This window comes from Polypterus senegalus, chromosome 6 (genome assembly GCF_016835505.1).
Source record: "Polypterus senegalus isolate Bchr_013 chromosome 6, ASM1683550v1, whole genome shotgun sequence".
NCBI classification, from domain to species: Eukaryota; Metazoa; Chordata; class Cladistia; order Polypteriformes; family Polypteridae; genus Polypterus; species Polypterus senegalus.
The window spans coordinates 122,918,520-122,934,718 of record NC_053159.1 but is presented as its reverse complement, the minus strand read 5'-3'; the positions used below and the strand labels follow the sequence as shown (position 1 = coordinate 122,934,718).

Genomic DNA, 16,199 nt, shown 5'->3' with positions numbered 1-16,199 from the left:
ATCAACTTAAATGTGGTCGGTTGTTATTTTACTCAACGCGATAATAAAAATTTGATCACAAAAATAAATTTTAAACTACTGTTAATGTTTACAGAAGACTGAATTACTGTTCTATTTTGACATGTTACTAACTTCTGTGACAATCTAAGGCATTTGAAAAAGTTTAATCTCTTTGAATGTAATCTAATATATATTAGACACCTTAATTAGTATATTAAGGTAAAATCTCTCCTGCAGCAATTACTGACATTGCTGTCTCTTTTCATCAAACAACCAGATAATCTTTAAAATATGTCACACTTGTAACCATTTGGGGTGCTTCACTTCATGTTATGAATATCAATTAAAATCTGAAAACCATCCCAAGTTCCAGTTATTCCAGTCAGGGACAGCCGCTGCAATAAAAAAAATACAGCAATACTCAACTGAAGGTAATAATACTTACTGATTTATTGTGTCAGAGAATGGCAACCAGGTGCATATTATTTAGTAAATACATGTAAAAATTTCAGTGCACTCTGTACATGTGACAATACATGCCTTAACAACTAAAAGTTCTGCTGCAAGTGGGTATTTAGATTTATATTTCTGGTCAGTACTGCAACAGGCATCCCCAGCAACAACATTACACATTGCTATAAAGTTCATTAAAAAAATCAAAAGTTTAATTTAAATTGGTATGAACAGTGCTGGGATTAATGCACTAAAAGTAATATACGTTACATAGCCATATTTTTTAATCCAATAAGTAATGTAATTCAATACTTCAAAGGAAAAAAAGACAAATTTGAGTTAGTGTCACTTTTTCCCCCCCTTTTTTTTTTAAAGATTAAAAAGAACTTTCCATTCCTTTTGACCTCTGTTGCATTTCTTTGAAATAAGGAAAGTACGAAGGACACTTGGCACACAGGCGAATAAAGATGACAATTGAAAAAGACACATTTTATATTTTGGACATTTTAATACATACTTCATTTTCTCAACCAATGTCTTTGGCTGCATATTATAGGATAGTGGCAGTCTGATAATCGTAAAATTAGGCTGGGTTTATACTTCAGGTGAAACGACATGTGCTCCTGTGGACGATACTGTTAAATGTTTTTACTTGCGCGCGTACTTTACATAAATCTGGAAGATTCCACTAGGTTGTGAATTGCCTGAAATATCCATTAAATTCCGAGAACATCTTCCCAAAATATCTCTGAAAAGGATGGATGTTTAATAATGACATCCTTCAATCCAGAAATGCGCCCATTCCAGCATGCATCGGGAGTGAAGCAGAAACAATCCCTGGACAGGGCGTAAGCTCATCGTACGTTGCCTACAACCACACACATACACTAGCATCATTTTAGCATCACCAAATCTTCATGCCCTTGGAAGGAAACCGGAGCACACTGTGGAAAACCACCAGGAAAACATCGAAACTCCAGGCAGGGAACACCAGGGATATGACTCGCTGCAAGAAGCAAGGTTATCGCTTTGCCACTGTGCCACCGTCAAATGTGCAGTTATTAAGAGTACTCATTATTTAAATGAAGTTAACAATTTAACTGTAAAAAATGGCTAAGGTTTCTAACTGTGCAGAGAGCTGAAATGTCTTACGTTTAATGTTTTCTGTGTGGCAACTGCAGCTTGCCCACTGCTGTCAGTTTAACTGGATCGGTTTTAACATGGGACCACCTTAAATCCCTTGCACCTCTCCATTCGGCGTCTTTTGTATAGTAAATGTGATGATAACCAAAAGCAGCCTGTTATCTCATTTCCCCCCACCGCTGAAAGAAGGGCAAAAAGCTCTCTCAGCTCAAGCCTTGTTCATCTGGAAGTGAGGTACCTGGAGCTGTATAGGGTAAATAATACAGGTATATCGTTATTTGGAACACATGCATTTCACGTGTATTTCGTGTCTACAAAGGTCTAAGTGTAGGATGACAGGAAATGCAAGAAATGTTGAACTAATAACTAAAAGACCATTTTTTTATGTTTTAGTACCAACGAAAAAAAGTTTGACATTAAGTGTATAATGTGCGAAGATTGAAGTCCAAATATCAAGTAAACACTTTCACAAAAGGTACACATAACAAAACAAGTGTGCTTTTATGCAAGAATATAACCGAAAAAAAAGAAATTGGGTTAGTTTACTTCATTGACACGAATGCTTTGGTAGTACAGCGGTAAGAACGGATGACTCAATCAGCAGGTCACGGGCTCGATCCTGGTTGCATCCCTGAATTAATGTTTTGAGTAGTGAGCTGCTCTTATTGTTACTATTATAAAATAACATATATTTGAATTGAGTCTGTAATAGCTGGTGTAAATGTTTGGTACTTGTAAAGGTTAGCATTTGTTTTGTTTTTATTCAGTTTTATTCTCTCAGTTGCATTCACCAACCCCCTGATCTTACACTGCTGTTTTCAAATAAAGATATGCCATAACAGAGGTGAACTCAGCTGAGGATGAGAGTTACACATCAAAGAAAGGGAAAGAAACCACAAGAAACGTCCACTCACATACAAGAACAACGCCACTGCACCAGGCGCAAAGGCGAAAGTTGGCACTGTTTGGATGCAGCAATCATCCTGTCAGTCAGCCTGCCCCACATCTGTCCTTTAACGAAACAGCACAGCTTACAGAGCTCACCAAGGTATCGTGCAAAGTCCAGGTTGTGATTATGTTTTGTGATGGTTTTTATATAAAAACATTTATATGCTACTTATATAAAAGCCAGATCAAATGTTATTTACCTTGATTTATTTACGTAACTTCCTACATTGTAAAGTCACAGCTGCAGAGCTTCCTCTATCTAATCAACACAGGTATGCTCACAAAGTACATGTGTACTGAAGTGACTTAGCTGCAGGTGGAAGCTCCTGTCGCACCCTATACAACTTTAATTCCAAACCCTTTTTATTAAAGCAAATACAAAATACAAAATAACTATCATAATTCTGATTTTCCATTAACTGATAAGTTTTAAAAGCCCAGCTCTAAAGAGCCTTGGCAATCAACACGACTTTACTCACAGCAAGTCTCAATCTAATGTGGCTGCTGGTTTGACACATAATGCCTAAAGCAATGAGGTGTAATAAAAATATTCAGGCAATCTTTATTAAATTATTGTTGCATCAGTACATGAGATAATATAAGACCCTGACTAGATGCTGAGGCAATACCATTTTTCTAGACAAACCCACATTTGTTAACTGTTTTCTTAATCTAAATCCCACTACCAGTTTAACATGTTCAAAATAATAAAACAAGACTGCCTTTGACCAGCCTGCCTCCTTCCAGCTTTTTAATTTGCTCACTATTCTCACCCTGTCGCTCTAATACTAACTAACCAGTATTCCCCAATCTAAAACTAAAAGACACATCAAAATACATTTGCACTGCAGGGTTTTTGAGTGTTGCTGGTCCCGTGGATCAATGTTATCAGCACTTCATGTTTTGCACATGCACGAGTTTAAAAGAAAAAAATAAAAAGTTAAAATATACTAATAACATAGCAAAGCATGGTGCAGGCACTTTGGACTCCTATGGATTACAGCTTCTTTGCATGGCTGCTTTTATGGTCCACAATGTGAAGAAGGACTTTCACTCCCAGCTGTCAATAATAGATTGGGTGAGGAGAGAGCAGTGCAGTTGCTCAGGGTTTTGATGGCTCATATTTAAATACCACTAGGATTCTTTTTTCTTTGTTTGCATTTGGTCTTGCTAGGGCCGTCAGTGCAGCATTACAGTAATAAAGTATTAAAACGCATGTACAACTGTACATGTACATCTAGAATCTTTAACATGGGCCTATTTTCTTTATTGTGTGACGTCAACAAATTTCAATCAAATCAGTTAAAGCATTTTGAGAGTTTGATAGAATTTAGTTTTTCTATTGTACCCCTAACTATCCTTTCTTAGTGGATACCTAGATCTATCCAACCAAATTTAAGCTTTTTAACAAAACAGGAAATAGTTTTTTTTTTTTTTAGTAATGAGTGAGTAAACAACTCAGCCTTGCATTATGTATAGTCCCAACCTCAATCATTGGTACAGGTAAACTGGTACCTCTTACTGATAAAGATGAGTTGAAAAAAAGATTATAAAAACATTCATGTTTTGGTAAATTAACTAATTCCCACTGAAAAAGAGAGAAGCACAAACTTAAACTGAAGCAAATGTATTCTAAGACAAAATAATTCTTCATCAAGAAATAATTATTTTGAACAAAACTACACATGCCACGATTACTGGCACCCCAAAATGTAATACATTGTATAACCTTCCTTTGCCAATAAAAACAGTATTCAGTCTTCTCCTATACCATCTCTGTAAAGGAAATCAGGGAATCAGATCATTCATTTTTACAGAACATCTTCAGAGCATTCAAGATCATAGGTTCTCTCTTGTGCTCCTTCAATTTCAGCTCATCGCACAGGTTTTCAATGGAGTTAAGGTCCAGGGACTAAGACGGCCATGGCATAAGCTTGATTTTATGTTCCTCAAGATATTTTTTTGTTTATTTGGACATATGTTTTGAATCACTGTCCTGCTGCAAGAGCCAGTGAAAAAACAGTTTTAGTTTCTTGACCGAGGTACTCAGGCTTAAGTTTAAAATCTCCTATTATTTCCATGATGCCATGTACCCTAACAAGGCTCTCTGGGCCTTTGGTGGAAAAACAGCTCCACAGCATCACAGAACATCCAGCATACTTGACAGTGGGGATCTGGTTATTCTCAGTACCCATCTTTCTTTCTATGTCAAATCCATCTTGAGTATGGATTTGAGTATCAGTTTTCATTTTGTCTGACCATAGATTACGATTCTAATCTAAGCTCCGGTAGCATTTAGCAAACTCCAAGTACTTGTGTTTGTGGTTAAATGACAGGAAAAGCTTTTTTCTGGCTTACCTCCAAAATTATCTGCTGGCATGGATATGGTGTTTGATGGTCGATTTGGAGACACTAAAACACTATTATTTTTTTTTTATTTGTCCAACAGTGATCCTTGGAGATTTTTTGTAACCTCTTACTATACTGTTTACTGTGTGTGAGTACTCTTCCAGGCGAGATGGTAACAGTTCCAGTTGATTTTAACGTTTTTAATCATATCCCTAAATGTATTATGGGTATTTTCATGCAAGTAAGAATTTTTGTGGACATTCCCTGACTTATGAAGGTCAACTCACTCTTCTCTCATTTGAAACTTGTGCTCTCTTACTTTTATCATTTTGATAAATGAATAGGGAATCTGGTCTCTGTACCACCTCATATTTATACACCAGTGAAACAGGAAGTCATGGATAACTTCCTGGAAGATTCTACACACTCTGATCACCTTAAAAAAAAGATAGTTAAGGTATTCTTTGCTCATAAAAAATACTAGGGGTACCGATAATCGTGTAACATGTGGATTAGTTAAAAATAATACTTCTTGATGAGGGATTTATTTTTTTCTCTAAATAAATTAATTCCAATTAAAGGCTGGATTTCACTATATTTGGGTGTGAGAATAAGGTAATTGACTAAAACCCAAAGTCTTTGTTTACTATCAACATGTGACAGAAAGCTGCTGTACAGATCCAACAGGACCAATGGGCATAATTCGATATGGTGAAGCAAATCATCAAACTTAAATGTGCAAAATATTTGTGGTGCTTATCTTTTCAAACACTGCACATTCTCCATTGTAATAACACATTTTAAAGGTTTTAGATACCATCCTCTTTGCTGTCTTTTTTTTTTTTGCACCTACACTGCAGCAACAGAATGCACGGAATTGCATTTGAGCCACAAAGGAAAAAAAAAAATTAGGAACTCGTTGAAAACGTTTATTTGGTGATTAAAGAGGAAATTTTGGCTTTAATCTCGTAGTTAATTTTGTCATTAAAGTAGACCAGTCATAAATATCATGTTAAAAGCGACCCAGTTGTGAAATGCAAGTGTATGTGTATGCTTGTATTCACCTTGCAATGATCTGATGTCCTGTCCAGGGATTGTTTCTGCCTAGTGCCTGATGCTTGCAGGAATGGGCACATCCCAGGATTGATTGATGGATGTCATCATTACACAACCATCCTTTTCAGGGATATTGTGGCAAAATGTCCTGAATTCAATGGGTATTTTAGGCAATTCACAACATTGCAAAGCCGAACATTTTCTCACCGTACTGATATCTCACACTGCCACATGGTGAAATCCTTCAGAATTACATTAAGTATGCATGCAAGTATAAACAGTACTTCAACAGTAGCATCCAAAGACGCACCCGTCATGTGAAATATAAACACAGCCTTTCAGTTTTCTGATGTTATAGTGACATGGAGCCATTTTTCAATTTCCACTTAATTCCCTTATAGAAATGAAAACTCCTATCTCACACACTGAAATGGATTAGCCAAGATCACATATTGTTAACTTCAACGGCATGTGTATCTGATGTGATATTAGATGGGTACAACCTTGAGGTTAATGTCAGAGATATCCATGAGTTAAGAGTAGTGAAAGAATGATTTAGAACATGCAAGTATTAAATTTCAGAATCCTAGAAATGAACTTTGTTCATTGATACCGCTCTTCGGAATTTGTCTGATGCAAGTACTTAAGGTAGACAAATCTTTGTGTTAATGTTAATGGGTGAAGCAAGTAAATTATCACCACTCAAAAGCAGTTGAAACAGTATCAAAACCATAGTTTGGAGCAAGAGATTACCCTTGAAAAATATAATAGATAATACAATGTGTGTTATAACCCTGTTCTTTGAAGTAACACAAATCAACACTGTTACATTTTACTCATTATATGCATCCCTAACAACTATACATTAATCTATTCAATATATGTCTAGCAGAACCTGCTTTTGCACTTGAGCCAATGAAGAATTTAATTAGGCAGAAACACCTATATTAAAGTGCAAAATAAAAAAAAATCTGAACTGAAACCAAAAAAACTGACTAAGATTTAATTGTTAAAATAGGTGTCTTGTATGTTAACACCATACTGCAGTTAAATAAAAAGAGGGCATTTTTTTATTTAAAATATAAAGGAGACAGTTACCTTTCAATATACTGTAAACTTCTTGAGCATTTTTTTACTATAATTAAATTATATTACTGCTACTTTTACGACAGATCTTACTCATATGTCTGTATATGCTTCTGGGTAATGGAAAAGTTAAAGCACATCAAATCTAAACAGAGATATTAAGACAACAGAGATATATATCAAGATAAGAACTAAAGGTTAAGAAAGCAAACCTGAAAAACACTAAAATAATTTAATTTAGAAATTAAAAAGGCAAAAGAACAATTGTGGGCAAATAAAAAAAATCCAGTTTATACCTTTTAATGCAATGACTTTGCTGGCAGGATTCATGATGGCACTGTCAGCAGAGATGGGACGTCGAATAGGATTGTTGGGATCATTCAAATCAATGATGACAACTTGGGCCTGTTCACCCACTTTCTCTCGGATGCAGATAAATTTATCTGACTCCATGGTTAAGGTGCTAAATCCAATGTTTGCAGGATTAATTCCCAAGTTTTGAAGCTGTAAAAAAATAGGAAAAAACAACCCATTAGTATGCTTTTAATATCAACTAAAACACCTGCCTAACAGTGCGTATACGTCTGCTTTGGAATAAGTTCAACTTGGTACACGTTCTGTTTGGACACGAAAGACTTTGCTTGGTATACGACCATTGTTTGAAATATGACTCGCGTGCTAGAACACCGCACGCTACCCTTGTTTACCTCTCTCGAGACAAAGCCACGACTACCCACGAGCATCAGTGCGCCAGTTGCTAGCATTCAGTGAACAACCGCACTATAACTCTCTGTGAATTTTCACATGCGTGGTATAGCTGGTCCACAGCTCCTGTCAAAGGCCAGCTTTAAAATAAATCACCGTGCTCGCAGCTTGGTGAGGGGGCGTGGTGGTTATGTGGCTGAAGGTTCTCAAGGCGATTTGCGATGTGGGCATTTCTCACCTAAGTGCACAGGTGAAAGACCATCCACATTCTTGATTGTTCCTGGGGCTGCTTATCCTCATAAATAGAAGCACGAGTCGGCTAGAAGGGGAGTAAAAAGAAAGAACGGACGGGAGGTTGCGCGCGCGCATGAAGTAGCTGAAGTAGGCTGAGTGAAGGTCAGCTGCAAGTAGGGTGACTCCCTGTTGGGAAGCAGGCGGCCGCCAGGTAAAAAGGCACCAGGCTTCATCCTTTTTTTTTTTTAAAGAATGCTTCCTACTCTATTTTAACCTCGTTGTTTTTAAGACGACTTTTTTCTATTGTTTTTAACCTCCATGTTTCAATTCTGATTTTATGGTTTATTTATTGGAACTTTGGAGACTGCACTTTAATTTAAACACCTTGTTTTGTTGATTGTTTTAATAAAAGCACCTTTTCACCATCCCCTTGTTATATTATATATATTTATATATTACTTTTGAGAATGCAACGTATAGTTTTGTCCAGGAGGAAAGCAATGTTGCCTCAAATCAATGGCAATCTTTTGTACGGTGTGTCCCTCAGACTTATTAATTGTCATCGTGAAGCAGAGCCTTACTGGAGATTTGAGGCATTTCAATTGAAATGGGAGATCAGATGGTATAACGGTGATGCCAGGAATACATTCAGTGTGGAGCTCTGCTGTTTTTTTGTGAGGCTGCCTTCACACAGCGTCTCCGCTGCTTTATAAACGAACGCTATATAAGGCCATCATTTCTCCTTGCTTCGCGGTTCTGTACTGTTTTATTGTTCATTTATTACGATTCTTATAGTTATTGTGTAGCTATTCGAGACTTGCTTTACTGTTCATTTACCCATTTCCCTTATTTAATCTTCGGCTTGTATGTTATTTTTTGCTCGTTTATTACTATTATATAGATATTTATTGATTCCCTACTTTAGCTGACTGCCTGCTCATATAAGACGCTCCGCTGGTTTTTTGTGAAACAGCCTTTACACAGCTTTTCCACTCTTTTATAAACGAACGACATATAAAGCCATCACCTTGTCAATTGTGTAATGCGTTTTTTTGAACAGGTTTGATGCATGGAAGTGATCACTCGTACTGCATTCAGTAAGTTCATATGAGCTGCTCTCTTGTGTGATGTTGCGATGTCCACGGGTCTATGCCTGAGTCTTATTACTTGTCACCGCGCAGCAGAGCCTTACTGGAAATTGGAGGCATCTGAATTGAAATGGGAGATCAGAGGGTATAAAGGGGAAATGAGGAAAACATTGACTGTGGAGAAACTCTAGAGACAGCATGTGTATTAACTTGTGGATTTTTCTGTGAGTATTTGGTGGCAGCGTGACGAAGTTGCTTCCGCAAGACTGCGTTAGCTGCGGAGCGAAGCTCAGAGCGAAATGAGGTGAATGGGAGGGGAGATGATGACATCACTCCCCCATCCGCCTTAACTGTCACTCCCCCCACAAACACAGTCTCTCGGAATTTGCATAAGCACAGCCCTTCACCAGCAATTTTAACTTAGTTACAAAGTGATCAAAATTCTTGTTTATATCCTGCGTCCTCTCATTAAACTTGTATGCCGCATTACCCGTGGGCATGACAAACGCCAGCGGCAGCCTGTCTATGAACTTAATTTAAACTTAAGGTTTACACCGTGCTTTGTTTCCGAAGTAGCTGCACTCATGAATATGCTTGTATGTGTCACTCGCTCGCTTCTTAATTGTTTCGCTGCCTTCTCAATTGTATAATGCATGTTTTCTTCAGCGCTTTTTGGAGCTCTTCCTTGTTTTCTACGTACTGCGTTGACAGTCAGTTCACATGATTACGTGGGAGGCGCAATGATGTCACACGAAACTCCGCCCCCCACGGACATCGAGCTCAACTCCATTACAGTATATGGAAAAAAATAGATTCCAGTTATGACCATTACGCGTAGAATTTTGAAATGAAACCTGCCCAACTTTTGCAAGTAAGCTGTAAGGAATGAGCCTGCCAAATTTCAGCCTTCTACCTACACGGGAAGTTGGAGAATTAGTGATGAGTGAGTCAGTCAGTCAGTGAGTGAGTGAGGGCTTTGCCTTTTATTAGTATAGATTTCCGTTAAACCAGCCATCCTAACTGAAGAATTTTGGAAGAAATAGAATAGCTGCCTTTAGATGTTCAGTTTTGTTAAATAAGGTACAGCAGCTGCTGCTGCTTGGGCACTTGCAAGGGCCAATCGGCGGTTTACACAGTGGCAGTTGACCAAGAGTCCAAATGTTTTATCTCTAAGCAGTTTTGCCACACCTTTCTGTTTCCCAATTATAACAGCCACTCCATCTGAACCTAGTCCAACTAGATTAGCAGTTTTCAAGCCTAGATTCTCCATGGTCTTACTCAGTTTGTTGGTTATAATCTCCGCTTTGCCGTCAATCATATTGGGGGTTGATACAAAACTAATTCTGACCTCTTTAGTGACATGGCAAACATATTTAATGTAAATAATTAATTGTTTAACATCTGAGATATCTGTGGTTTCATCACACAGAATACTGAAAAACTTTTGTGTGTGTATTTTTTTCAGTATGGTAGATTTTTTTTCTGATGCTAAGACATCCAGCAGCTCTTGCATTATTCTTTTAAAGGTGTAATGTGCATTTTTACCAATATTAAGATGTTGTAAAAAGGAACAACCTATTTCTTTAGTGTTCCACCAGCTTTTCAAACAATGTTGTATGTGGCAACTCATTTTTTTGCCAAACAATGCATGGATCTTAAATCTCCCACAAAGGCATCTGTTAGTTAACACAGATACAGATCTTTCAATTTGACCGATTCCAGTTTGCTCTATAGTACACGCTTTCAAAAAAAGGTCAGCAGAAGACTCAATGTGCGTTTTACTTTTTTCATGGTCTCCTTGAGGGGTGTTTGAGTATGCCATGAACAATGAGCACCACTAAAACATTTTCTTTGACCATTAGCCAATCAAAATCTTTAAACCATTGTTTATTTATGCCGGATATGCGTTGCTTAGATTTATCAATTGGCAGAGTGTGTGCTGAACAGACTAACCCTGATGGACCAGCCTCTGCAATGTCTGTCTGAAATTGCCACATGAGGAGTTGACGCCGCACCTTCATTAGTTTTTGACATCTCTTTTCTGAAATAACTGAGCAGTGTTGTTTTCTGAACATTTCTTTTGCTCATGTTGGAAAAACATTTGGAAAAAAAATTAAAGTACCTATGAATAAGACTTTTGAGTGGGAAAGGGAGAGTCTGTTGGATATTCAATTCACACTTGCACTACGGCAGGTACGCATTCTCGACATTTCTACTTTATTCTCGCCGTTTATCTCGCGATTATATTCGACATGTTGAATCTATTCTCGTAGTTTGTCATTAAAGTCGAACATCGTAAACTAAACTATCTTAAAATGAATGTTTAATTTACTAGATTTTCTCAAACCGCATAAGTTATGTAGCAACATGTCAACATCTTAACTTTATTCTCGACATATAGTATTTTTTCTTCACTTTGTCCATATTTTTTTCCTTCACCGTGGCCCTAATACGCTTCTGTACAAAACCCTCAGCAATTCAGTGACAAAACTTTTGCTCAGGACACAGCGTGTGCAGTAAGGGTTTCTGCACACTTTTTGCAATATGGACACAGGTCCAAATATAACCAAATATAAGAACAGCAGATGGGGTCACTTTAAACAGGAACCACAGTGAGTGCTGCAAGGATTTATGCACACAGAACACACCCAATGCTTAAACAACTGTGTGTGTGTATATATATATATATATATATATATATATATATATATATATATATATATATATATATACACACACACACACACACACATATATACATTTTTAGTTTGCTATGTACTGTACAAGAAGAGAGCTGTTGTATGCTCAGCCGCATTATACTGTACAGACTGCACAGATGCTGAGACCAGAGATATCACTTCCTGACGCCTTTTTTCTGATATCTGACAGGCTGGTTCAACTAGACTTTATTTTATCAGTACTCCTCTTGCCCAAACGGCAAATATTTCGGACAAAATGAAACAAAAAAATAAATGCACAAATAAATAAAAGTACTGTGAAATGTGAGCATAAAAAATAAGTGTGTCATGAAATGAGTGCCTAAATAAATAAATATGTCATGAAATGAGTATAAATAAATAAATGTGTCACGAAATATGTTTTTGTTGCATATTTATTTATTTAATTTTGTCCATAACATTCCTCCAAACCATCATGAAATACGACTTGAAATAAAACTGTCACTTTCACTCGTCAAAGTTGAGAGGGTGGGCTGTAACACACCCTCTAGTTACTGATAGGTGAATCGATAGCACAAGAATTAATTAGAAAAATGCTTACTACTGCCGATGAAATGGATTCTGCCGAAGATATGTAATTCAGAGAGAGAACTGAAGATTTATCGGAAGAAACTGCAATGTCGTTACAATGTTTGCCACTGATCAGAGTTGTAAAGTTGTTTGAAAAAGTAGCTGCGAATATGCACCTGACTTTATACTCGTAAAACAAAGGTCAAATACTCAGTTCAAAATGTTAGTTGGCGCTGCTTTGGGCATTCCATGTCAAAGTACCTAAACTAATACAGCCGTATATCAAACTGGCTCATTCGTCTTGTGATCGTCGTCCCCGATAGACCATATAGATCTGTAAACCGGTCGTACTTTTAAACCGCATAACAGAAGGTTTTCTATTGACTCAGCTGGAATGTCAAAGGATGGACATCCAGAGCAGGGAACTGTGTCACCTGGAGTATAGTCGTGTCCCTTCCACCAGTTCTTTGATATTTTCAAAAATAGTTTCATCTATATCGGAGTCTAAATGGGCTGCCAACATTGCAATCTCTTCCGATAAATCTTCAATCTTCTTTATTGTGTGAAATGGAAAGACCTGCCATTGCCTGCTCCTGCTGTTAGCTCTTTTGAATTAACTATGTGTGAACTGTCTGGGCCTGTTCCTACCATCATTGCAACTGTCTACCACCCAAACCCCCAACCCCCTCCCCCCCAAATCAATGAATGATTTTTTGAACGATCTTGCTGCCTTTCATACCCATTTATCTACAATTACTTTAAACATAATTCTGTTGGGAGATTTTAATATACATTTGGACAATATCAATATTCCTCTCAATAGAGACTTTTTATCTTGCCTTGAGAATTTTGGATTCCAGCAGCACACTGATGTTCCCACCCATTGTAAAGGACATATCTTGGACCTGATCTGCTGCTTTGGTGTTGTCCCTCTCGATCTTACAGCAGATGAACTCACTATAACTGATCAATTTTCTCCTTTCATTTAATGCTAAACTTACTTTTTCTATTACTAAGCTCCCCCGTCTCATATCTTTTCGTAATATTAAGAATATTAGCTTGAATTCTCTGTCTTCTAGAACTGATTCCCAAATGGACTTTTATAATTTATCTATTCCCAAAGAATTGGTCTCATATTATAACACTGGTCTCAATGGTATCCTTAATTCTCTTGCTCCGCTAAAAACCAGATCTGTTTCTTTTTCTGCGCCCTGGTTTACGCCTGAACTTCAGCTTCTTAAAGCAAAGGGCAGGCAAATTGAATGGTTATATAAAAAAACTGTCCACAAAGAGATGCATAAAAATCATTAATTTTATTACAAGGACTGTACAGCACAAACCAAATTTAGCTCAGTTAATTTCTTGTAATAAGGGGAACACCAAATCTTTGTTTTCATTACTTAATAATGTTGCACAACCTCCAGACTCTTTACCATATTACTTTTACTCAACTGCTTTCTTTAGTTGTCTTATGTCCTTTTTTAATGAGAAAATCCAGAGGATACATCAGCATCTCGGCCCAGATTCTCTCGATTTCTTTTGAACTACACTCGCCTATTCACACTTTTTCTTCTTTCCAGCTTCCCACTTTCTCATAAATCTCAGATCTCATCTATAAATCTAAGCCATCTACTTTTCAGCTGGCCCCCTCCCTACAGTTCTGGTTAAAGCCTGCCTCCCCTCTTTGGTCCCTCTCATTTCTGCCATTATTCACTTTTCTGTCACTACTGGTATTGTTCCTTCATCTTTTAAAACTGCTACAATAACTCCAATATTGAAAAAACCTGGTGCTGATCCTACTAACTTCAATCTTGTTTGCCATTTTTCTAATTTGCCCTTTATCTCCAAAATTCTTGAAAAATAGTAGCTATCTAACTTCACTCCCATTTATCTCATAATAATCTATATGAAAAGTTCCAGTCTGGTTTTTGCCCCCTTCACAGTACAGAAATGGCACTTGTTAAAATTTCCAATGACCTTCTTATGGCTGCTGACTCCGGTTTAATTACTATTCTCATCCTTCTTGATCTGAGTGCGGCCTTTGATGCTATTTGTCATACCACTCTCCTTAATAGATTATTTTTGATTGGAGTTACCCACACTCCTCACACTCCTTGATTGGTTGAGATCCTACCTCTCATTCCGCACTCAGTTCATTCAGCTTAAAACTTTCACATCCCAACCCACTGCTGCTACTTCAGGTGTGCCCAAGGGCTCTGTCCTGGGGCCCCTTTTTATTATTTACCTTCTTCCTCTTGGCAATATCTTTCATAAACATTCATTTTCACTGTTATGCTGATGATACCCAGCTCTACCTTGCTAGTAAACCTACTTCTTCCTTTCCACCATCTTCACTTATTGTATTGTGTGCGTTCGCCCACCGAGAACGAACAACGGTGCGGCCAAAGGTGGGTAGTGAATCGCCCAACCCCAATTCAACAGGCAGCCATCCGAGGCACACTACAGAGTGGTCTACATCTAATTATGCAGATCCAGATCATCCGGATGATTATGATTTATGCGGGGACGATTCCAGTTCGGCACGAAGACGATTCTTCATGTTGTCAGTTCACACACTTCTCGATGGCCTGTGATTTTTCGGGTGATTTTCTACGTAATAAACTTAACTTATAGCGTAATGAAAATTGCATAATTAGATCTGGACCACCCCATGCAATGCTACCCCTGCCACGCCGTTCACCCTTAATGGCCTCCATTCAGCCACAACTGGGTCAGCACTTGCAGCATTACCAGCCGTGTGTGTTGGGCGGGCAGTGAAATGCCCCACTCCGCTCCAACCAGCCTGCGTCCAGTCAGGAGCAGTAGCTGCGGTGACGCAGTAGGCGGGTAGTGAACCATCGTCCTGCACATGAGCGATAGCTGAGGCCCCGGTGACTATGGACCACGGATCACTACTTGCCGCCAGGAGCCACTCGAGGGACACTACACTGTGCAAGCAGCGAAATCGCCCCCCTCCAGCCACCGCTTGCAGCATCCCCAGGCCAAAGATGACAGAGTGGCAGTTACTGAGGCGCACGCATCGCAGCTGTGGCCTCGTTCGTAAGTTGTAGGTCGGATGTCCGTAACCTGGGGACTACCTGTATACACATATGCATACATACACATACATATATACATACATACATACGTACGTATATACACACACATACAGTGGAGGAAATAATTATTTGACCCCTCACTGATTTTGTAAGTTTGTCCAATGACAAAGAAATGAAAAGTCTCAGAACAGTATCATTTCAATGGTAGGTTTATTTCAACAGTGGCAGATTGCACATCAAAAGGAAAATCGAAAAAATAACTTTAAATAAAAGATAGAAATTGATTTGCATTTCATTGAGGGAAATAAGTTTTTGAACCCTCTAACAAAAAAAGACTTAATACTTAGTGGAGAAACCCTTGTTTGCAAGCACAGAGGTCAAACGTTTCTTGTAATTGATGACCAAGTTTGCGCACATTTTAGGAGGAATGTTGGTCCACTCCTCTTTGCAGATCATCTCTAAATCCCTAAGGTTTCGAGGCTGTCTCTGTGCTACTCTGAGCTTGAGCTCCCTCCATAGGTTTTCTATTGGATTAAGGTCCGGAGACTGACTAGGCCACTCCATGACCTTAATGTGCTTCTTCTTGAGCCACTCCTTTGTTGCCTTTGCTGTATGTTTTGGGTCATTGTCGTGCTGGAACACCCATCCACGACCCATTTTCAGTTTCCTGGCAGAGGGAAGGAGATTGTCGCTCAGGATTTCACGATACATGGCTCCGTCCATTTTCCGTTAATGCGATTAAGTTGTCCTGTGCCCTTAGCAGAAAAACACCCCCAAAGCAAAATGTTTCCACCCCCATGCTTGACGGTGGGGACGGTGTTTTGGGGGTC

At 38.3% G+C, this 16,199-nt stretch overlaps 1 protein-coding gene across 4 annotated transcripts in view; it reads right to left on the bottom strand.

Annotated features, from left to right (window-relative positions):
* The window catches only part of LOC120531527 (clathrin heavy chain 1), a 166,191-nt gene that overhangs the window by 92,500 nt on the left and 57,492 nt on the right, over nt 1-16,199 (bottom strand). For all 4 annotated transcript variants that reach the window (XM_039757011.1, XM_039757014.1, XM_039757012.1 and 1 more), the window contains exon 2: nt 7,332-7,539. In XM_039757011.1, the coding sequence (XP_039612945.1) occupies nt 7,332-7,539 (208 nt within the window). The remainder of the gene's footprint in view (nt 1-7,331; nt 7,540-16,199) is intronic.